The sequence below is a fragment of the Lates calcarifer genome, linkage group LG21 (assembly GCF_001640805.2).
Source record: "Lates calcarifer isolate ASB-BC8 linkage group LG21, TLL_Latcal_v3, whole genome shotgun sequence".
Taxonomy (NCBI): domain Eukaryota; kingdom Metazoa; phylum Chordata; class Actinopteri; family Centropomidae; genus Lates; species Lates calcarifer.
This window is the reverse complement of record NC_066853.1, coordinates 4,185,638-4,210,557: the sequence shown is the minus strand read 5'-3', so window position 1 is coordinate 4,210,557 and position 24,920 is coordinate 4,185,638. Positions and strand designations below refer to the sequence as shown.

General features: G+C 41.0%; 2 protein-coding genes across 2 annotated transcripts; one reads left to right on the top strand and one right to left on the bottom strand.

The window, feature by feature from the left end:
* The first annotated feature begins 4,437 nt into the window (after positions 1–4,437).
* On the top strand, positions 4,438–12,805 carry gucy2f (guanylate cyclase 2F, retinal). Its single transcript, XM_051065462.1, has 18 exons — positions 4,438–5,276; positions 5,887–6,188; positions 6,725–7,123; positions 7,904–8,070; positions 8,189–8,291; positions 8,653–8,733; positions 8,912–9,088; positions 9,213–9,369; positions 9,570–9,719; positions 9,947–10,095; positions 10,222–10,385; positions 10,501–10,693; positions 10,937–11,111; positions 11,513–11,611; positions 11,722–11,816; positions 11,897–11,982; positions 12,207–12,302; positions 12,713–12,805. The coding sequence occupies exons 1-17, from the start codon at positions 4,535–4,537 to the stop codon at positions 12,277–12,279; spliced, it is 3,312 nt and encodes a 1,103-aa protein (XP_050921419.1). The 5' UTR covers positions 4,438–4,534; the 3' UTR covers positions 12,280–12,302; positions 12,713–12,805.
* Positions 12,806–15,269: 2,464 nt separating this feature from the next.
* serpinh1b (serpin peptidase inhibitor, clade H (heat shock protein 47), member 1b) lies at positions 15,270–18,643 on the bottom strand. Its single transcript, XM_051065454.1, is given in 8 exon segments — positions 15,270–16,216; positions 16,450–16,682; positions 16,798–16,896; positions 17,010–17,280; positions 17,432–17,572; positions 17,574–17,625; positions 17,782–17,931; positions 18,105–18,643. Coding segments are annotated over 8 exon segments (1,332 nt in total). The 5' UTR covers positions 18,188–18,643; the 3' UTR covers positions 15,270–15,913.
* Positions 18,644–24,920: the final 6,277 nt, after the last annotated feature.

Sequence of the window (24,920 nt, the reverse complement as noted above, 5' to 3'; positions counted from 1 at the left end):
AGGCTACTGTTGTTCTCCATAGTAGTTCGTATAGTTAAGCCATGTTATAATCTTCAGTTTTCAGACTGGTAATTTCCATTCGTTCCTTATCTTTTCTTTATCTGTTTGTTTGTTTAATTTTACACACACACACCATAGACTTTTTATAAAGTCTATGACAGACTAACTTGCTCTATTAACTAATATTACGCTTTTATTTTTAACGCTTCACACGTGTAACTTCCGCCTTCTCTCTCCTGCCTCGGGTACTGTTGACGCTTCTTATCGGCGCGCACTCTAGTGGAGTCGCCTCAAACAAACCCACATGAAAACAAAAACTGAAATGCAGTGTTACGCAACAAGGCGGTGGTTTGTTTCATTTGGCCTGACGTTTGCATTTTGATTAAACTGATAAAAGAAATAATGTGAGCGGAAACCAAGACGTTTCCTGTTACTGTTTGCGCAGCATATCTGCCTTGCATATTTTAAACCATGCTAGGACAGACCCTGCAGGTTTATATAAAGTAATGTACAAAATATGTTACACAGTTTCACTTAGAAAAAGGTCATTACACTGTTTTATGAGGAAAAACTAAATCTGGAAATTCAATCATTTCTAAACTCTAATATAGACACGAATATTACAAGATAGCCTGACACCTTTAGCAGGACAACTCCTGTACATATTACTGTACTGCAGACCATAGCAAATCTATGGAGACATTAGGCTGTGTCCTGTTACATCAGACTTGATAACAAGTTCCTCAAAAAGGAGGGCTCAGAAACACAAAGGTCAAGTGTGATGAATTATGGTGAACATCTGTTGCTGCTCACACAATGCTGAGGGGCCTCCACTCTGCATCTGAGCCCTCGGCCATTGTTTTGCTTGTGAGACCATGACAGCATCACAGTACACACCCATACAGTACAAGACACACATGCACAGTCAGGAGTTCACACACACTAAGGGGCCATAGATTTTTTTCTTTCTTTTTCTTGATCAGTCATGATTATTGTGTTGCACAAGTGTTGCAAAATAGATATATTTTAATGCAGTAAGTTGTGATGGAAAGAGGAAGCTATTTTGACATACTTGTTCACATACACAAACCACTTGTATGTCGCAGTGTCTGAGAATCTTCAAGGCTGTGACAGCTGATAAGTCAGAGGCTGAGGCAGACAGAATGCAGTCTGCCTGCCTGACAGTATGACCAGTGTGTAAAAGGTACAAAAAAAAAGCGATCAGAGCTTCTGCAAGAAAATAAGTTGATGTAAACACGTCAGAAGTGAACATGTTTTATGATATTGTAATTATATACACATTAGCCTGTCACTTACATTCAGTTCTTCCAGAAGTTTGCTCATTTTTATTAGTTTTCATTGTCTCTTCAGTCACAGTCCATTACAGCACACTGAGGCCATCGTGTGCCGATGTAAGGCCCAGTGGAGTGTACAGCATGTCCCAGATGTTTTATATACTATGGAGGGTGAATAGTAGTAATAGTAGAGTTTTAATAGCAGTTTTGCAGAGAGTTGTTTTTTAACATAATAACCTAATAATGGATCCTTTCTGCTTAAGAAAAATCCAAAAAGTATGTTGTCTTTTACTCAGAACATCTTAGTTCCTCTTAACTGATTTGTGCTGCTTTGTTAAGGGAGAATATTATGGATAATATCCCTATTTAATCTAGGTTAGAAGTAGTGTTATGCAATTTTTTAGCATCCAAAAAGCTAATGGTTTCCTGATGCAAGTCCATTATTCCCTTCAACCCAGTGCAAGATACAGTAACTGCATACTCTATGTCCACTAGATGGCAGCAGAAGTTAAGGCATTCCTCTTAAAAAAAAAAAAATCTTTCTGCAGTTACAATGTGAAGGCTCATGAGACAATTCAAATAAACCAGCTCACTTTTAAACACGAAAACGAAAGGAAATAAAACATGTTGGCAGACATAGGTGCGGCTGCCATTTTATCATAGCATCAGCACCGTTTTATTCATGGCTTAGTTGTGACCTCGAGTCCTAGCCTATTGCATGTTATAGTAACTTTCAAAAAGCTTCTTTGTAAATAATGTTCAGCACAGGCCTGAGATTCCTGTTGATCCTGCATGTATCTTGTTGAGCATGTAATCCCAAAAGTGACAATAAGTATTTTTATTGACACTGTTGGTCAAAATTGCCTGGATATAGATGAGGCCCACTTTCCCTCATTAAAAAGAATAGTCCTTTCATTTTATGAATATAGTCAATCTTATCTTCTTTTAACCTCATAGCTACAGGTTAAACCATGTCAGTCATTTTCCCAGGCACACTTCACCTTAAGATTAATATAAAAAGTGTGAGGAACTTAAAAATAGTCTGTTGCCTGGTGGCTCCTTTTACCTTTCAATGGTGTATTTATTTTTCCAGCTCCTCACTGATCCTGTTTTATCTCCTTTTTCACCCTCACAGCATTTGCCTCTTAGCTGCATGCAGTATAATGAGAGAGATGTGACTTTGGAGCCTGATACGTCATCTGGTGGTTTGATTTATCTACCTTTTGAATGATTTAAATGTTTTTGAAATTTAAATTGTTATTTTGCTTGTAGAGAATATTTGTGATTCCTTTCACTGTATCCAATACAGAGCACAGAGCTGGTCTCAGGAGCAGCACCTCATGTGTTGTGTTCACTGCTCACTGGGTGGACATTGCGCTGAGTCGTCATTTCTATCCTCTATTCCTGGATGCGGGACAGCGCTGTCAAGGTGTTACGTTTAAGAGGCTCATCAGCTTATGTGGGATATGGGTCAACAAAGGTGGACTCACTTTCCAGCTCCATGTGCATAATAATGCAGTGTAATATTTCTGTAACTGTGAACTGTAGTGTTTCTGTAAAGCTTATATTATGTTCCTTAACTGTTTCCTTTACACAAACAGTTGGAGAAAGAGCAGAAGAAGGTAAGAAGTGGAAAAGTCCCTCTCTCTATCCCTCTCTCTCTCTCACACACGCACGCACGCACACACACAGACACACACACACACACACACACACACACACACTGCAGCCTGATGTTGGTTGAACTATTCACTCTTGTTTCTAAACAGCTTCTAAAACTCTTTTGAGCATAAGCATACTGAATCTGTCTTAACGAGTTTATTATTTTCCCCTTAATGTATTTTAATTTCCTACATCATATAGCTGCAAGGGCCAATTGCAGCTCATCAAAAGTCACATAAAAATGATACATTGATGATTGAGATGATCTACAACATCTCAACTGGAATGATCTATCCAGTCCATATTTTGTCTTTAATGCTGTTATCCAGGGGTTGATGTTGTGGCAACCAGTTTTTCTGAGTCATTTGCCAGGCAGGCAGATTTCACGCAAGCAAAATGCAGCTGAACTCAGGGGACCCGCAGGGAGAGCCCTTCGTTATCTTTAATGACTCCCACTCCACCAGGGTTCAAATTCATTTGATCTGTGGGACCTGTTGTACTGTGGGCATATTAGACCAATTAAAACATGGTTCAGGTGTTTCAGCGCAAAATGGCTGAGGCGTCTCCATGGCAAGAAAATGGTGGTATACTAAATGTTTATATTCACATACAGGTCTTGGCTATAATTTAGTATTTCTATGAGATTATTTTAATTACTTATCAAGCATATTATCATGTCTGATAAGAAAGAAAATCAGTATGTTAACTGATGGGAAAAGGCCTTGTTGGCTCTCCAGCACGCATGATAACAAGGCTTTTAGAGTAGACTAAGGCCTGTTGTCAATCCTCTTATATTATGCCTCACTGAAAATGGATTAGTGAGTAACACCTACGTTTTGGCCGCGGGTCACTTTGGAGGGATTTCATTGAATGGGCCTGTAGCTGACAGTGACCTCCCATATTTATTAGACTTTTCCATTGTTATTGATCACAAACGTCCTCTGGGGAGAGACAAGGCATTCTTTGACCGGATTTGCTTTTTGCTTCGATTTGGAATATATGATATCTTTTTTTCCCCTTCAAAGACACATGACAGACAGAGAACCTGAGGGCAAACCAGTTCAGATATGCTGCATGTGAACAGAGGTGCTTGTGGAGACGCACGGGAGCCTTCAGAGGCGCTGACTGCGGGACGTAAGTAGCTCTCCAGGGTGCTGAAGTTGTCTCCAAACAGCGACAGACGCAGCGCCCGAGCCCTGCCTGTCACTTTCAGACCATAATCCAAACACGATGATTTGGCTGTGTCTTCGCCTGAACGACAAGAGCGTGGCTCCTCGGACAGAATAGGTAAGGTTTTGGGATGGTTAGGTGAGGGTTTACGTGGAGACAGAAAACTAGACCCGAGAGGACGCCTGTGTAAGATTGTCTCATCGGACCTCCAAGCTGTCCCGATGGCATCCAAGAGACGGTAAGTTATCAACTTATTTAAATTCATCCATTTGTGGCTCATAATTCTATTACGAAGACGTTCATTTCCTATAACATTTTTCAAATCTTTTTTTGCAGGTGTCACTGGTATATTTGATAATAAAAAAGTGAACCGAAAGATTCACTACCTTGGACACCCTGGAAGGACAATGCAACAGCTTCCTCCAAATTTCAGAGGGGCGCTATGGGAGTCCAACCATCCATGTATTCCCATCATTAAAAGCAGACCAACTCTAACCGCACTGCCCTTCTATAACTTTCTGTTATGGGTCCTGCTCGGAGTGTTGACGTTCCCGTGTTGTGTCCGATGTTTAATATTCAAAGTGGGGGTCTTGGGGCCTTGGAACTGCGACCCTGTGTACTACAGGGCCCAGCCCGCTGCGGCCGCCAGGCTTGCTGTAAACAGGATTAACGGAGACCTGAACCTGGATCTGGGCCTGAAAATGGACTTTGTCATCCTCCAGGAGCCGTGCGAAACCTCCAAAGCTCTCACCGCCTTTATTTACTATGAGCAAATGGCGGATGCGTTTCTGGGACCCACCAACCCCGGATACTGTATTGCAGCCTCTCTCTTGGGCAAGAACTGGGATAAGGCCATCTTCTCCTTCGGCTGTCTTAACCTCGAGCTGGACCGCGCCACGGGATACCCGACCTTCGCCAGGACGGTGCCGTTTTCCGCTGAGGTGTTGTTCACCCTGTTGAAACACTTTAGGTGGGCGAATGTTGTGGTGGTCTCATCCAACGAGGATATTTGGGTGGATACTGCTGGGAGAGTGGGCACTGCTCTGAGGAATAAGGGGCTTCCCGTTAGCCTGGTGACACCCATCGGTATAAACGAGACAGAGGTTGAGAGCACACTGAGGAAGATCCAGGCTGCAGGAGAGGTCAGAGGTGAGTCTTTGAGGAAAACGAATCAAGTATTGAAACAGGATGTATAGAAGTAAATGAGCTGTAATATAAAAACATGGGGAGCAGATATTACATCACAGGTGAACAAGTTGCATAACTGCAAAATATCAAACCATCAGCTGTCCTGATTTGCCCCAGGAGAATATTCTCACCTCCCTGTAGTATGCACCCTCTGCAAAGGGCTTATTACGCAGCCACCTGACCAGGAAGCCATTTTGACTCTGCAGATTTCACTTTGAGGTTAAGGTGAAATGGCACAGCAACTTCATTTGCCTATGTTTATATCAGTGCCTTAATCCCACAGGCCACCAGAGCACTTTTTTCTTTTTCAAATCATTTTAACCAGTGGTTTAGCTTCAGACATACAGACAGAACTTATGAATGAAAGAAGTCGCTTCAAAAGCAGCTGTCCAAGGGTGAGAGTACTGTAAACACATTACAGTCACTCCACCTGAGAAGGACTTTTGAGTACTCTTTACAACACTGTGCTTGTTCATACTCATCACCTTATAATACTGAGGTCAGTCATGTTATCGCTCTACATATACCCACAAAACTAATACTTAATAATTATGCTCTTTCTTTGTTTCAGTTATAATCATGTGCATGCACTCAGTCCTGATTGGAGGAGAGCAACAGGCCATCTTCCTTCTCAAAGCACAGGAAATGGGCCTGACATCAGGGAAATATGTGTTTGTTCCCTATGACACTCTCCACTACAGTGTGCCCTACACCAATGTCACCTACAAACCGCTGCAAAACAACAGCAGGCTGAAGGAGGCCTACGATGCTGTGCTCACTGTAACCATTGCCTCTGAGCCTTTGTCCTTCAATGAGGCGTTCACTGCAGCCCAGAGGAATGGGGAACTGGCAATAGCGGTGCAGGCAGAGCAGGTACGAACTATTAGGAGGTCATACCAAGGAATTAAAAGATGGCGTTCCACTGTCTTAAGTCTGCCTGGAAACCATATTCACATGCCCATATGTACATAGAATAAGTTCATGGTTGCTGTAATAAAGCATACTGATCCCTCTCTGGTATCACTCCAATAGAGATTGGTGGGACAAATTTCATAGTCCTCAATACATGCAACAGCATGTTCAAAAGTTGCTATTTATTCATCACAGCTCCACAAGGAAGGATACACAAAGACTTTATTCTAATTTTTACAAGACTGTTCAGAATTTGCTCATTCTTTTGTGCATTTTGGAATGAATATCAGTATCACATGCCCTGTAATTAGCAAAAAGTGAATGGGTTTCCTGCTGCCCTTCCTTCCTTTTTACAGATACATCTTATTTGAACTCACACTGCTCATACCAAAAAATCATATATGTAATATTTTAGCCCAACTTTGAGATGCCATTTTAAGATATTGGTAGTAATAGAGTAACATGCTCCGACCAACAACCCTTGATCATCCTTGCAGGTTAACCCACTATTTGGGACCATCTATAACAGCATCTACCTCCTGGCCCATTCAATCAACAATGCCAGGAGAGCAAGAACGCAGCTGTCAGCCTCGAACCTGGCCTACTTCACAAGGAACACAGTCTTCACCGGTTTCAATCAGAAGATCCAGGTGGACGAAGCTGGGAATGTCAAGACCAACTATGTAGTCCTGGACACTGATAACACTAGAGGTCAGCTGTACCAGACTTATTCAGTGGATCTAATATCTGGAGTGCTTCGTTTTGCTGGGAGGTCCATTAATTTTCCAGGAGGATCCCCTCCACCATCTGATTCCAACTGCTGGTTTGAAAAGAACGCCGTCTGCACCGGAGGTAAAACATTTCATTTTGGCATGTGTACACATTCATGTTTGTGTGTGAATATGGGTGCCCACAGCTTATATGGATGTGTTTAGTCTTCAGAGGCATTCTCTTTGTACCTTTTGTCATTTATTCCTCCACCCTCATTTCCCACACCATCAAGTTATCTGTTGTCATCCTCAGGTGTGGAGGTCACCTATATCATAGTGGTGTTGGCTGTCATCTTGACTCTGGCTGTGGGAGGGCTTGGCATAAGTCTTTACATCAGGTACAGCCTGCAAATACAAATAGATTCATGTTATGTAAAATTAAGGCTTGTCGTTCTCCATTCTTTTCGTCTAAATCTTTCCTAGCAGGAAAGATTCATTTTCATACTAGATGGTGTGATATGTGCAATAATAGATTTTCTGTGTAAGTGCTTGAGAATATAAAAAGGAAGATTGAAGGGATAGTCAGCCATTTTCTTGAGTTTTTAAAGTTTGACTTTGGCTAGCATTTCATAGAAGGTGGTGCAACCACAAGAGGGTTACAATAACCTATTTAAAAATGGAGTTCAAACCACCCCACTGAAATCTTGATCTATGTTAATAGGTCAAAGAAACCTTTTAAAATGTCTATTAATAGTTTTTTGCATCCCACCTAATATACTTAAAACAATACTGTTGAAAACATGTAAGTGAGACTTTACAGACATAAAAATTCAGACGCTTACTAAATGTCTTCCATACTGACTACCATATGCTGGTATTAGACTAAAAGTAGGTCTCCTGTAAGGATGAGCGGCACTTTTTCATAATCTTGCTTTCCTCCAAAGATGACCTCTGAGATAGTTTTAGAAAACAATAAAACTGATTTCCTTATCATTTCTAAATCTCTTTGACAGGCGGCGACTCCAACAAATCCAGCTGGTCAAAGGTCCCAATCGGATTGTGTTGACATTAGAGGATCTCACTTTTATCAACCCACAGCTTAGCAGAAAGGTAAGCATCATTTCTGTATCATAGTCATCAATATACAATTAATCCTCAGCATTCTGTTGACGTAACACCCTGAATGACTGATACAACTCGCTTCTCTCTGGTGTTTGATGTCCCACAGAAAATCACTTTAGAAGATCTGAGCGAGTCCAAGAGCGCTCTGGAGGAGAAATCTGCAGACCGCTCCCACTCTGTAAACAGCATGCAGACAGCAACTCATGAGACCACCAATGTAGCTGTGTATGAGGTAGGTAACACTGAAAAGAGTCTTTGTACTTGTACACAGTATATAAAAAAGGTGAGTATTTAAATGAGGTAGAGTTAAGTTACAGTTCATGGTTTTTACTTTCTAATTGAATCACTTTGACTTTTTTGTATAAACAAGCCCAAAGATCCTGTCAGATTAAGCAGATGCTCACATAGTGATTGTGGGTGAGTTGACAAACAGGCAGCAGTGCTTATTGTTTGGATTGTTAATTTTTACAAAGATGGTATATTGTCACATTTAGTAGAGGTAAAAATAATTTTCCAAAACGTGTATGTGGAAGACAATGCTTAAAACAAAAGTTTGTTCCTTTGTCATGGTAACAATGTGGCTTCTCCTCCAGGGTGACTGGGTTTGGCTGAAGAAATTTGAGGAGGGGCAGTTCAAGGAGGTGAAGCAGAGCACCACAAAGATTTTCACAAAGGTAGAGTAACATGGCTTCACCTGTGGCGGAAAAAACACAAACACAGAATTGAAGTTAGACACTGTTAAAAGCTAAAAGCTGGGCATGGAGTTCCTGTTAAGATAAATACTGTAGAATAATATGGGGCTATGGTTATCCATCCTTGCTTTAACCTGTTCATCCACCTATGCTCTCTCAGATGAAGGACCTGAGAAACGAGAACGTCAATCCATTCCTGGGCTTCTTTTCGGACTGCTCAATGTTTGCGGTGGTGACAGAGCACTGTTCCCGGGGCAGTCTGCAGGACTTGCTTAGGAATGAGGATGTTAAATTAGACTGGATGTTCAAGTCCTCACTTCTGCTCGACCTCATCAAGGTAAACATTTGTGACAAAAACCACCTGAGGGGTTTGTGACAGCCATGCTTGTCATTTTGCTGTGTGAATTTTACCTGAATTGGCTGCTGATATTTAATGTGAGTTTAATGTGTTTTGCCTCCAGGGTATGAAATACCTTCACCACAAAGATTTCCCCCACGGCAGACTAAAATCTCGTAACTGTGTGGTAGATGGGCGTTTCGTCCTCAAGATCACTGACTATGGTTTCAATGAGCTCCTGGACTCCCAGAAAGCTCCAATAGAAGAACCTCCACCTGAAGGTAAAAACAGGGCATTCATACAAAAATGCTGTTTGTATGTAGAGTACAGTTGGTACCTGGTGGAGGAAATCACACCTTTTATTTTGGACAAGCAAATGTGAATCATCCACAATAGCTTTATTTCATTGGTGTCCAGTGGTACACATAGCTAAAACTTGGTACCATTGGCTGGTGTGAAGTCCTTTCTCTTTTCCACTCAGATCTATTTTGGACAGCTCCAGAGTTCCTGAGGGACCTTTCAAGCTCACGTAAAGGGACCTTCAAAGGAGATGTGTACAGCTTTTCCATTATCCTCCAAGAGGTGGTGGTCAGAGGGCCGCCATACTGCATGCTGGGTCTACCACCTGAAGGTATGTATCCACCACAAAGGAAGAGATGCAGACAAATGAGAGTAGGAGTTTTAAAAAGTCTGAGAGTAGTCAAATGTAGAATGTGAAATTTCAGCAACACCACCAACATTTTTGTTTGTTTTCACATGTCTACCATGCAGCAGATCTCACAGCCAACAATGTGACAGAATACATATTCTAGTTTGACATTGGATTAATGTGTCCTATCGCTGTTGTCTCCTCACCAGAGATCATCCGTAAGGTGAAGAAGCCCCCTCCAATGTGCCGCCCCACTGTGGCCCCAGACCAGGCTCCACTGGAGTGTATCCAGCTGATGAAGCAGTGCTGGAGCGAACTGCCCGACCGCAGACCGTCCTTTGATGAGATCTTTGACAGGGTAACTTTTTGGAGACGTCCTCTTTGCCTTATTGTTCCAAACCATACAGTTATTGTCTCACTCAAATAAACCAGTTTTTAAAAAATGATACGATGTTTATTGATTCTGTTATTTCTTTACAACCAGTTCAAGATCATCAACAAGGGTAAAAAGACCAACATCATTGACTCCATGCTGAGAATGCTGGAGCAGTACAGCTCTAACTTGGAGGACCTCATTAGAGAGAGAACAGAGGAGCTGGAGGTGGAAAAGCAGAGAACAGAAAAACTCCTGTCTGAGATGCTCCCACCGTGAGTTAACTCACACACCATGATCAAATCCACACTGTGAAGTTAGGAAATGAATGTCTTATTTGTTATCTGATTATCTGATTCTCATAACTTTCCTGCCCCTCCCTGTCTTCAGTTCTGTGGCTGAGGCTCTGAAGACCGGTGCCACAGTAGAGCCAGAGTACTTTGACCAGGTGACAATTTACTTCAGCGACATTGTAGGTTTTACCACCATCTCCTCGCTCAGTGATCCCATCGAGGTGGTCGACCTTCTCAATGACCTCTACACTCTGTTTGACGCCGTGCTCAGTAGCCACGATGTGTACAAGGTCAGAAAGCATGCTTGATATTCATAATAAACTTGTTGAGTTTACGGCCTGTGAATGCATCCCTCCAGCATCTTCGCATTATTCATTCAACCTGCACCTGTATCAACAGGTATAGCACAAGCACTTAATGAGCTACTGTTTTAGGCCCTGTTATTCACTCGCATGTGTCTGCAGTACAAATACAGTAACCAGTGACACACACTGATGTGTCCATAACTACATAAACACATTCACATTGCCCAGGTGGAGACCATTGGTGATGCTTACATGGTAGCATCAGGTCTGCCAAAGAGAAATGGGAACAAGCACGCGGCTGAGATCGCCAACATGTCGCTGAACATCCTCAGCTCTGTGGGTACCTTCCATATGCGGCACATGCCAGATGTGCCCGTCAGGATACGAATAGGAATCCACTCAGGTGAGTCCCATTCAAAGCCAGAGACCTCATCACCTCTTCTATAGTTAATTAGCCTTCAGTTGAGCAAGTTGTTCAGTGCCTCTGCACAGCCATTTGTAGAATGAATAGAATTTAACTTCACAGAGGTTCCATAGTGACTGGTAACTGTGGGACTGATTTTGACACGTAAACTTCAGTCTACATCACAGATAACATTTGCTCTTATCCATCCATTCCCCTGCATCATTGATACTACTTATTAGGATTGCAGTAGCACGGGCTCTTGATATAAAATTCCCAGGTAAAATAGTAACTAATACAGGTTTAACAGAAATCAAATCAAATCAAAATAATCTAATTCATCTACATATAAATATTTCCCCCCATAGAATGGATTCATTTCTTTCTATATGTGTTTGCAGGGCCCTGTGTTGCTGGGGTGGTAGGCCTGACCATGCCTCGGTACTGCCTTTTTGGAGACACTGTCAACACTGCCTCTCGTATGGAATCCACTGGGCTGCGTGAGTAACCTGAACACATCTCCCCCTGTGTTTTGTTGTGTTTTTTCATGTTTAGTTTCCGTCCGATCTCTCTCTCTCTCTCTTTTTTCCTCCTCTTCTTCCTCCCTCAGCTTATAGAATCCATGTGAACTTGAGCACTGTGAAGATCCTCCATTCTCTTAATGAGGGTTATAAAATAGAAGTCAGAGGCAAGACAGAGTTAAAGGTAACATTGAACCTCAGTGTTTGGTAATTATAGCAAATAAATTACAGGAAACAGTCTCTGATTCATTTTTTTTCTCGCAGGGTAAAGGTATTGAAGAGACATACTGGCTCGTGGGGAAAACAAACTTTACAAAGCCTTTGCCAAAACCACCAGAGATCAAACCAGGGTAAGAGCTTCTAGTCACTGTTTTTCTTTTTACCCTTGGCAAGAGTGAATCGTTAACAAGATGTATACAAAGTCTTTGTAATATAACATAATATTTAGAACACATGCATGAGGAGCAACTTGAGACTCACCTCCCATCTGATCTAAAACTGCATAAATGCCATTGACCTGCAACTGATATGTTTTGGACTCACGCAAGCTGCAACTGTCCACATGTCACTTTAGGGAAAACAATCACGGGCTGAACCCTGAGGATATAGCTGCATACAGGAGAAAGAAAGCTGAGAAAAAGGCTTGACCTTCTTAGTCCAAACACAGGAGGTAGAGACCTGCATGCCAGCTGGTGTTGTGTTGTGGAAATGTTACCGTGGCTGTCAATTTGATGTGACTACAACCCTTGAGCCTGCACAGGCACAATTTCTTTTCACTGAGTTCTGAACCTTAGTGATTGCTTTGTGATTTACTAGTCTCATTAATCTCTTGATCTTATCACCTTCTACATCTTCTTAAGCAGATTGGGGGGAGCCCTCTTTGTTTGCTTCATTTGCTTTCATCGTTGCTGGCACATTTTCCTAATTAACTTTTAACATTCATTTTACTGTTTAGGGCAGTATTTTTGTGTTTTTTGTCAGCTTTGTGGTCATGTTCATTTCATGTGTTTGCATTGTAGAGCTCTGCTTGAAAATTGGTAATATTGAATATAGATTATAACTCCACTTTGTCTTTTCTAGGGACAACTGGCAGGAAATGGTGACAGAGGAGATCAAGACACATTTTCGCAAGGCCAACAGGCAGGTGGACAAAAAGATGTGAAGAGAGGGAAGGAAGGATAGATGTGAAAGAAGCAAAAGAAGAGAGGAGGACACATCCATAGAAAGAAAGAGACAAACAGTTTGGAGGGGCAGGCAGAGCACAGAGGGCACCATCACTACCACTCTCACTGTGGCTTAATACAGACTTGTTTAAGAGGATTGTCCATCGACTGGCTAATCTGCCTGCAGCCAGCACAGCAGAATGCAACCACGCTAATGTAATGAGAGTTGCCGCATTACCTGCCTACGTATCTGCTGCCGAGAAGCATAAGGAGGGTGCACCCGCTCCTTAATGAAGGATGCACTCATTCACTCCTCTCTGCACACACTGGCCACTGAGTGGTCACCTATTTCAGGGCAACCAGAGGTTCACCCATTGGAAGATTGAATGCTCCAAACGCCTATTTCAAAATGAAATGTTATGTTTTTTCCAGCGATAATGTCTGTTTGTAGTTTGTCACAAAAGCTCATGATAGAGATGTGGAGCCAAGGCTGTTACTTAGCTATGGCTGAATATTACTTAATGTATGTTATTAGCCCTCCAGGGTTGGAGGCAAAGGCTGCTATTGTATATAATTATCAGAAGAGAAGAGAGAAATTTGCCACTTTAATTCCTACTCTACTTGAGCAGAATGAGAAGGAAGAGTCAGTCCAGTCCATACATGTCCATATCTTTAAATTATTTAATTTGTTTTTTTTTTAAGCTGTCACCCTTTCATTGGTTGACACTAATGAAAGGGTGACAGCTCTTTAAAAACAATGGCAATGCAATGAAAGCAGTGAAAATGATGATTCTTTTGTCTTTTCTGGTATAGTCAAAGGGATTTTAAGGTCCTTTAGTTAGACACATTACTGTTTCCACACTGCTCAGTGATAAATTTATTCCACTGGCACATGTTGCTGCAACTATAAAGAAAATTATTTATAATAGTCATCAACATTTCTGCATTCTAACTTCATATCTTGCTTTTTTCTGTTATCACAGGTTTACAACCTCTCTTTAATGTGTCAATGTAAGAACACAATCAGTCTGTGTGCCTGTCCATGCAAAATTCTACATTAATTTACATTAACATTAACCAACATTTTTGACTATAAATTCACAGCTTAAATCCATAATTGTTATTTCTGAGTTCAGGAAGGCAAACTGTTCATGTTGCACTACATTAATGTTCCACAATGGTACATTTAAAAACTTCCAGTGGCTCAGGTATAGTTTCCCTCACTGAAGCATGAGATGGATGAGAGCTGGGCACTAACTGAAGTGTGCCATCTAGTGTTGAAATTAAGACATTTTGCTAAGGATGTGCAGATTCTTATCACGTTCTTTTGAGCAAAACATTAAAAGCAACGAAATGTAGTCAATGTGAGTAAATGTGTCACTACAGTTTATTAAAATGACATGTAGGTGTAAGAAATAACTGAGCACAAACTAAAAACTAAAAATAACATGAATCTTAATAAATAATTATGATAATAATATTAAACATGTTACTTGGTAGAAGCGTATTTGTGAAAGTTTTGACTCAACCCCCAAACTTGAAGTCTTGTCTCAACCAAACTTTAGGCAGATATTGTCTTTTAAGAAAAAAAATTCTGAAATAACCCTCTTATATCCTATGATGATATTAATGTTGGCTATAGAAGCAGCTTAATTCATGCTTGGTGTACAGCAAAGTCAGTCAGAAACTTGTACATTGTGTAATTTATATGTTGTTATTTGTCTTGTATATTATTCACTGCCCTGCAAAGCACAACATATATGTAAATATGACACGATAAAGTAATTAAACCATTTATTTGTAACATCCTTTTATTTTTAGTTTCCTTGTAGTGCTTTTACCCTTTACAACCAGAGGGTGGTGCTACAGCTCTTACACAGTAATCTATCTAAGGCAGTTATGCCTTACAAAAAGATTGCATCATTTTGTAAGAGGGAAATATATAGTTGTGCGATCTTTGACACGTTTTTGTGATGAAATTTTGAAGGCGCATGGAAACAAAAGCCTTAACATGATGCTTTGACTGTGTGAAAGGTGACTGACTACTGACTTTGATTCTTTTGTTAACACCTTTTTATTCACTGTGGTGGAACTGCAGGAGATTAAGTTTTCCTTTTACCATGAGAACCCTGCACTCCAGTTTTTGCAGTGCAGAGTCTGCTTTTCCTCTGATTGTGATTTCCCAACGAAGATCCCACTGACATTTTATTTAGGCTAGTGGTAGTTAGATTAGAATGGTTATCTGCAGCAGATTAGCCATAAGAGGGAAGGGCAGTCATTGTCAGATCCCTGCATTCCAGACCTGCCAGGATTGTTTGACCTCCAGCCAGCTGGAAAGATTGTTATCCCTTTTCCTTTGAGGTGTTAACTCTAGCATGCTCGCATTCCTCTGTTCAACACTCAAGAGGACTGTATCAACTGCTTTTTTTGAGGTATTCAGACATGCTTTGTAAAAATAGAACATCCACACAAAATCAATTTTTTTTTTTTTTTATTGAAAAATTAACAAATTGTCACACAATTCCAACAGCTTCTTTGTGGAAAATACCTACAGAAACAAAATGGTGCAGTATGGTTGGCAAGTGACCATAAATTAAGCACCAGACGTTTGCCACCTTTCCACTGCAAACCCAGTTCTTGCAGAGGAACAATTCAGTGCAGACTGGAGGCAAAATGATGGAAAGAGTGAGACAGAATGGTAAAAGAAGCTTGTGCAAAGATCTTTTTTTCTTTAAACATTAAAGATAATGCAAGAAGACATACATGAAATATGACTACACCAACACTGCAAAAATAGAATGTAAAGAAAAAGAGATCATACTTAATATAAGCATGTTGCCTGCTGTGCCAACTGCTGTTTGTTTATGGAAATCTCAACTGAAGAACACATTTGTACATTATTCAGTACAAAAGGGCCTAAGACTGAGACTGAGAAGATACAAAATTGATCCCTGGGAAGGTTTAGTGTTTCTAAAAATTCAAAAATAGTAAGCTCAGATATTCAGTCCACAGACAGTCTATTGGAATGTGCTCATGAGGTAAGTCATACCAAAAAGTACACACACACAGGATCCTGACATAGTTTCATAGCTACCCAACACAATTCTCAACATTAACATTATAGCTCATCACGCATTTTATCTCCTTTAGGTCTAACCACTCTGCCGATGTAAAGGATGGAGTTGGTCTTGTTGTCCTTCACTAGGAAAATGAAGGGGTGGTCTACATAGAAAAGTTTGGGGTTCCTCAGCTTCTCAGTGCCAAAGATGCTGGTGTCGTATGGATTCCCCGCAACGTCCAGCTCCAGGGCCGAAGCGTGGAAGACATTGGAGAGGTAGAGGTCCTTCTTTCCAGAGATGTTGGACAGGTCAGCCTTTGCTTTGTCCACGGCCTCAGTCAAGCCGAGCTCAGCCAGGTGTTTCTAGAAAAGACAGATTTGTTCAACAGGCAGAATTTGGTTGATTTTTGGATGTATTATCTATGAAGATTCTCAGTCATCCAGGTCATGATTATCCATGAAGGGTTGAATTAAGGTCAACTGGACTTGGTTGTTAATACTTGAAGTCCTTGATTCAACCCTTCTTGGATATGGATGTCTGTATTATAACACTATCTGTGTGATAACAATCAAATCACCAAATTGCCACCATTTACCTGCAGATTGTGGCTGACTTCCACAGAGATCTTAGGCAGAGAGATGGCCACAGCTCTGTTCTCCATCTTGCTGAGCCAAGTGTCCACCTGCTTCCTGGTCAGGAGTTTCTCCAGGCGATCCAGGGGCTCCAGGTGGTAGGGCATGATGAGGATCATGGAGGCCTGCTTCTGGCCCAGAGGCATGTTCAGCAGAAAGATACGGTTCTCTGTGTCCTCGTAGAAGTCATACAGACCTGTGAAGAACAGTCAGACAAATCAGATATCTTATCTTGCTTGCATTCCTGTTGAGTCTGTTTGCAGTTTAGAATATATTATCAGATTAGAGGCAGAGATGATGGAGAAACTAACCTGTACGATGCATCATGGGAACTCCAATAGTGAATGAGCGAGTGACTAGGAAACCACGGGTATCCACCATTTTATCGTGGAACTTCTCATCCCAATGAGCTGTGGGACAAAACATTAACGACTGTTACACTTCTGCACCATCTTTTTTACATCTCCACGTAGTCGTGATCAGAAAAAAACTAATTAGTCTTTGAATATAAGCTAGTACTCACGCTTGAAGAACATGGCGTTGACAATCATGGCTCCATCCGGGTTCTGCACGTCTTTGGTGATCTCAGGCAGCTTTCCGTCTGTTGACTTTGCTGCCCATTCATTGATGGAGTTCACAGCGCTCCTCTTGTCCCTGAAGTTTATTTTTGAATGGTCATAGTTGTAGTGTTTCTTGCTGTTTTTCACAAATTCATCAGCAAATGAGACAGAGCTGGGGCCATAGAGGCGGTTGTTGATCTTCCAGGTGGTGTTGCGTGTTTTGGCATTGCTCACCTGGGAAGAAACAACATACAAACTGTGACAAATGTGCAAAACCACTAAAGGTCTATTTTGAGGTCTCTTGTGATACCAAAATAGAACAAATAGTAATGTAACATGTTGATAATAAGGTCTCACATACTGTACTTTATATTGGTGTACTTACCTCAGAGAGCAGCTCAGACAGCCCAGCATGCAGATGCTCATCCTTCAGTTTGTCAGCATTGAGGACAGTTTTGACCTGGGAGGCAGTGGAGGCCTTTCCACCAAGAGCAACCATTCCCAGAGAGGAGGCCACAACCACAGGGAGAGATGAGGATGTTTTCAGTGTCCTTTTCCTTTGCCATGTTGTGGTAGAGGCTAAATGAAGATCACAAGAACTGTTATTTACTTGTGGTTTCCAAGAAAAAAGTGCTCAGGCAAAACAACAGAAATCAATGAGACCATAATCATGCAGCTTTACTTTCCAAGTGTATCACCATAGTAATATAGACCATTATTATCAGATTAACAGACCTAAAAGCCAGGTTAGCACTGTTGTCAGCCAGCGTGGTGGCATGGCTGCTCAGCTTCTTGTCCTCTGCAGAGGCCACGAGGGCCAGCAGACAAAGAGCTACAACTTTTGTCATCCACATCCTGTCTGTCTCCAGAAGCAGCTGTAGTAGCCTGTGAAAAAGGAACAAAAGGAAAAAGATAGGGTTAGCTTTACTTAACCTGGATTGGTTCAGTAATATCAAGTAAATCATATAAATGTATAAATATTCAGAACTATATTCATATTCATTTATCAAAATTGTATATTTAGCAGAGAGAAAATGTGAAATTGCCAGGGCACAGACTGGAATGTGAAGCTGTAGAGGCAGGGCAGGGTTGGCTCAGCCCACACAGAAGCTTGGGAATGCCTCCAGTTTGAGGCAGACATGTTCCTCGCCACGTCAGCAGCAGCTAGTGGCTTAATTGTACAGTTGGAGCTGCCGTCCACTGTGCTGACTCAAAGCTGTAATATGATGCCTCTCAGGTCTCTACATTTACTGCAATTGATGCAAACTGTTGCACATCTGCACTTTGATGACTTTAAGGGTTTATTCTTCTTGAGCCAGAGGAAGTAAGGATCAGAAATCACGTTTGATATGTTTACATGTTCTTGGTGGCCATCTTTTGTTCCTTGGAAGGGTGTGTGTCTGCTGCAGGCTATATCTTACTCATCCCATCACTTACTCAAACAAAGAATCAAATGCATAGCCAAAGATTGTAATCAACCAGCTGTCCTGGTATGTCTGAACATGTTTCTGCCCCCCTCCTCCCCTGTTCCAGAGATATATTATCTGCATCTCTGTATTTGCATATTTGTGACACAGCAGAAATCATTTTTGCATCATGTTCGGATACCTTGAGATGTTTTCATGTCTGCGATTTTCATTCTGAAAGACAAGAGGTGTATGTAGTAATCTCCACAGAGCAGGCAATAAAACATTATTCAGGCTCTGATGGAAACATTCTGTGTTGTCTGAGTTCTCCTGTCTTATTCCCCAGTTTTCATTTGTTAAAGTTAAAACCATCTAAGTTAAAGTTATTATATTAGCTTGTCCATCACTTATTCACAATCAGACACGTAAGCTGTTTTCATTGGCTGTGTGTGACTCAGACAAAAAAAACTTTTATCCAATCGGCTGTGCCACAGTGGAGCAGCACTGATTTATAGATGGACAGATTTAAACCTCTCATCATAAAAAGTGATAGGTAAAAGATAAGAGAACTGAATTTGATCCTTCAATGCATTTAGATATGTAGACTACAGAGCAGTGACATGCACAGGGGAAAAAGGTTTAGTATCATCGTGCTGGGAAAAGTAGCATGAAAACTTTAAACTCTGCCACCAGATCTGCATTTGTTTTCCCTACAAATAAGCCAAAGATATCATGCAGGTCAAAAAGCCAGAGAAATAGCAGTCGATTTCGAACTGGTTAAAGTGGAAAATTGCTGTACTGTAACTTTAAACCTCAAAAACAAAGCAGCCCATTCACCCTCTGCATTCTTTCCTGACAACAAAGACAGCTATCTCCCAATCCATACCTGGCACAGATTCGCAGGGCTCTCTCCTCTCAGTTGTGTCCTGTGTGGATAGTGTATCTGTAACACACTCTCCTGCTCTATATATCCTCAGAGAGAATTTTCTAGAAGTGGGAATGGGATATTCAAATGAGGGAGTCTGTGATTTCCTCAGGAAGTAGGGAGCTGGGACGTCCCCCTTGAACCACAGGCTGGAATGAAAGGGGTCGGCTAAAGTTAGCTCCTCAGCGCTGGTCTGGACTCAGGCTTTGAAATTTTCCCATAAGCTGCAATTGACAGAAACTCAGAGAAAATTCTGATTGTGGGTCAGTGGTTACTGTGGGTGCACAGAAATGCTGCTCAGCCTCTAGGTCCTAATGCTGCTTGCTGACTCAATCTCCAACACTGGTTTCATCAGATATAAAAGATTAAGATTAAGATGTGTTTTAATATCAACTGAATGGTTATTGTGCACAAGAAAATACAGTGTGTTACATGTCAAAGCTGCTTTTGCAGTTGTTGCAGCTTTTTTGAGTGTGTGAGCCAGTTTGGGACACCACCCCTCTGCATTCTCAGCAGATGAGACACCAGTGAAAGGAAACAATTGTTCTCAGAGGACAAGTGCTAATTTATTATAGTTACCCTTTTTAAACCAGGTGTCTAATTTCAAATAGAAATATCCAGAACTTTAAAAGCTTCATTCAGTAGTAGTAGTAGTCATGTTTCACAGATGTTGCATGATCTCCAGCCCTGCCCCCACCCCCACCCTCACCCCCACCCCCACAGTGCCACGTCTGTCCAACTCAGCTGCTGATTGCAGGGTGGTTAAAGGATGGGGGTGTCATGGAGGATCACTGTTGTAAAAAGAGCCATATGCTGACCAGGGCTTCCTTTCTTCATTTATGCAAGAACATTTTAAACAAAATATGTTGTAGATATAATGTATGTAATATAACGTACAACTGTTAAAGCACAGAGCAAGACCTTTGATAAGTTATCACTCTGATTTATGCACAGTATAAAACATTGCTAATTCTGTTTAACACATACTATTTACCCAGGAGAGGAATTCCATCAGTGTCTTAATCCCCAGACTCCTCTTCTTTCACAGCTTTCAGCAAATTGTCCTGACATGCCAACTGATGATGATGATGAAAAATCTCAAAATCCTAACTTCATAGTCCAGACATGGTGAGTAGGATCTTTCACAACCTTTAAAAATTCAAATATTATATGATTCATATGCTGGGGACAGTGAACCCATCATACAAATTTGACTTGGTGTGATTTGACACAGGCTTGCAGCCCATTCCCTCCTGAGGGGGAGATGTTTGTCATTCTGAAAAAAAAAAAAAGCCCCAGGAGCCACAGTTTACAATTCCTGGGTCACACAAGTCTGGTCAAATCTCCTAATACACTTAATCTCCATTTAAAAGGCAGTCCTTTCATTGTCTTCCTAATGTGGTACTAAGGCACAGACATAAGATGTGTTAGGAAAAGGAAACTCATGGGCAGGAAACATAAAAAAAAGACTATATATAGTTCAGTTACAACAGTTAAGGGGAATTCATTTTTATAAAAGTACATAATCTCATGGCAAATTCACAACTGTGATGCTGAAATACAATGTGTGCCCTGCAGAGAAGGTTCCTATTATGTGCAAGAATAGTGTGCAAAGGTGTTGTTGTTAAAAGAGAACAAAATGTTAATTCTTTGTTTCTTGAAGGAAGTGTAAGAAACCCAGAGGGGTCCGTCCGAGATAGCACACCCTGTGATTTACATCTTTATGCTGACTAAATATACACCACGTCTACGTGTCTCTGCGAGCATATAGAAACTTCCAGCACTTTTCTGAACCACCACCCACCACAAACAGTTACAGTGCTGTAACACTTTCATCTTTACAATATGGTGGGGAAGGATGCAAGAGCCCAAGGCACAAAAGTAAATGATGCAATATTTCAACAAAGTGAAAATTAAAGATTATCAGTGAAGTCAGGAACCAGATACAATTCCGTCACATTTTCTCTACCAGGGAATCTGATATAAGTAGGCGGGAATAGCAGACCTCAGAGGGTGGAGCAACACTTACATAACTACAGCAACGAAATGCTATTTTTGAGGAAAGGAGCCCTTTCAACATCAACACGTCATTACAATAACCTCAGCACCAGTCTTGGTTAGCAGCATCCTCGGTTGAGTCTCTCTAAATGTTGCTAAAAGATAATCTGTCACTAAGGTTTTTGCTTTCTGGTTTCTCTCAGTAAGTTTGACTTCATTTCTAGTCTACATTTAGATGTAAATTATAGATTATGTCAGCTGTTGAAAGTTGTTAGTGATTAATTAATGTTTATCATGTCATATGGTACATTTTTTAAGGAATGAAAAACAAACAAATCTGATGCCACTGTAGAGGAAGGCAGAACTGTAGGGGGGTTGTGAATAAACAGAGGAGTTCAGTAACTCTCCTGTCCCACCACCTGTGTTAGTTCTGTAAACTAAAACAGACTAACGGGATTTTGGTGGCCTGTTTCAACTTTTTCTAAACACCTCTCTTTCTGCTTATCTGTTCCAGGCCAATCAGTGTTAGACTTCCTCTCTAGTATACTTTCCATATGGTCAGTATTGTTTACTGATTCGAACCTTATAGACTCATCCAAGGTGCATCTGAGACAAGTTAAAGGACTCAAGAAGGACTAAAACCAAATATTGTTATTGTGAGGGAAACAAACATTCTATCAATGGCTCCAGTTTTCTAAAAGAATCTCAACACTTTGATAGTCTATCAACATTGGCTGTATTCTGTCACAGACTGCTACAGCCTCTCCTTCACACTGAGGAAATGTTGGACACAAAGACACCACTGAAGGAAATAGAGCACAGCTGCCAAGAAGACCATGACGCAAGAGCTGAAAAATGTTTCAGCTTCGCTATGTGATGTAACATTATGAAGTTTTGCATCTATGATTGCACAGAGCTACTGGATCATATGTGTTTGTGTCATATTTCACATTAAGCTGTGAGTTAAAACAATTTGCTCTGTTTATTGAATAGACTGAGACCATTTGTTGAAATTAAAAACTGAAGATAGATAATTGCAGGTGACATGAAATGAGTAGCAAACACATTAAGACTTTGTTTTCTGTAAATTTTTGATGTACACTTGTTGCCTTGATACATATGTTCTCCTTTTTTACTTTCTCCCACAAAAGTACAAAATGTCAAAAAGCCTTCTTTGGACCTATAACTTGTGAAATGTAGCTGTAGTGTGATGGTGAGTCTTAGTAGTATGAACATAGTGAGAACCTGCCCCCTGGTGGGAAATATTTGAAAGTCTCCTTCAATGTAATTGTTAAAGTTTGTATTTTTCTTTTCTTTTTCTTTTTCTTTCTTTCTTTCTTTCTTTTTTTTGTTTTTTTTTTTTGTTTTTTTTTTTTGTTTTTAATTGAACTATTTGGATCTAAAGACTGCATGTCTGCAACATTAGAAGAAACATTAGCAGTGACTGAGATTGTTGGCCAGACACTATAACCACAGATACACAGCCAGCTTTTGTATTGTGGACTAACAGCCACTAGATGGAGTGAAAAGCAACCAAATAAATCACTATGCCACAGGCAGTTTTTCAAGATATCATCCACAATGATGAACTCCCAACAGACATTTTGATTTGTGAGGACAAATCACCCCCTCAGAAACTCAGAGGATAAACTTTATAGCTAATGGATGAATAGATGGATAGTTTCACTGTGGAAAAATTAAAGAAAATTGAAATCCAAAAAAACATTCATGCGCTCATCTCTGGCTACCATCATTAAGAAACACAGCATTCAGTCTCTGGCCTCTGCCTCTGGGATAATTGTTGAATATATTATCTAAACTGTTTCAGTTCTAGGCAGCAATTTTCACACCACCTTCCTAAAGAGATCTATAAGTATTATACAATGTCAGTGCTGTTTCAGTTCCTCTCCAGAGTTGATGTGAGGTCTCTGAAAAGATCGTACCCTGCTGCGACATTCCAGCAGACCTTCAGTGTCAGAACAAGCTCTTGTACTGGCATCTAGATGATACAGTCTGACTCTTTGTTCCCCTTCTCCCTTCCTTAGTTAGGTTCTGTCTCCTTTCAGACATTCACCCAACCCCGCTGCATTATGTAACACCCACCTGCAGAGGAGACCCCTACCAGCAGCCCTCCCCTTCCTGCCCGTGGATGCCGGGTTGGCATTTTAAAATGGGAGGAGTTCAAAACAAACCTCAGCAGCTGGAGCCACTGACTAATGCCAACCTGTGGAGAGAGGTGCAGGGAAGCCCGGGTCAGCCACATCAAATGGGGATGTGCCACAGGAAATCATCCTGAGAGGAACATTTCCCTTGCTTCCCCACCCGTAGATACACACAGAGAGACAAAGTGTGTGTGTCTCTGTGTGTCTGTATGAGTGGCTGCGTGAATGTGATGGTGGTGATATAATCTCAACATCTCATGACTTGTTTTTAGCTACTTAAAGTGCTGTTTGATCCAAACGCACTTTTATGCATGAAATCTTGCAGGGCAATATGCTCCTCAAACTCTTCATTTCCATCAGAATGATGCTGATGTATCTGGCAACATCACTGCACTGACTGTTTCCTTGGTGATAAATCTGAACTGTTAGTTCTTTTAACTGCAGCTCCTCCTCCACTTGACATGTTCATAGTTCAGGCTAACCAATTAAACGCAGCTGCTCCGAAAATGGTTGAATGCTTCAAACACTGAATCTGTATCCTATGGTGAGTCATTTTGTACACCAGAGACCTGCAGAACACCTGTCGTTGTCTGAGAGGATCATTTCAGTCTGCATAAGATTTACTGGTACAACAAATACTGGAATTGTTGCTTTGATATTGTGAAACGCAAGAGCAGCTTTCTGCACATAGTTATCCTGCATGATGGATGATAAGCTGACAGCACAAGGATGACTGAAACACTAGAACATCAAAGTGTGCAGCTACTAAGTGAAAAACAAGCCGCTCTATTATGCTTCTTACTTTTTAAATAATGATCTCTGATATCATGGTCCCTGGAAACATCAGTCCATCTAATCAAACTAGAGTGAGTAGTAATTGAACAACATCTTGTTTTTTTAAAAAATGTTGCCAGCTGCCACTTTTGGAAAGCACAGCACTGTCTGGATTTCCACCTCTGGGAGGGATTAAATTTTATCCATCCAGTGAGTGCAGTTTGTATACAACCCCAGTCACCAAAACAAAAACACAAATCTCTGGCAAAGCATAGACAGATTTTGTTGGATTCATTCACTGGAAGTCAACATTTGACATCGTCCACTGACACTGTGGCACTGTCTGTGGTGGCTAACAGGACAAATTAGGATGAATCCTAATGTCACGGTGTCTGTCAATTGGTCGATTACAACGCACCGCTCATATTGCTGCTGACACATGCTGCCTCTATTACTGCAGATGGTGTTTTTTCTTTTCTTTTCTTTCTTTTCTTTTCTTTTTTTTTAAAAAAACAAAAATCAATAAATCAGTTTGGTTTAATGAGTCATCTAATGCATGTCAGTGCTATAGAAGATGACAAAGTCTGAACCTGGAAAAACACTGAGAGC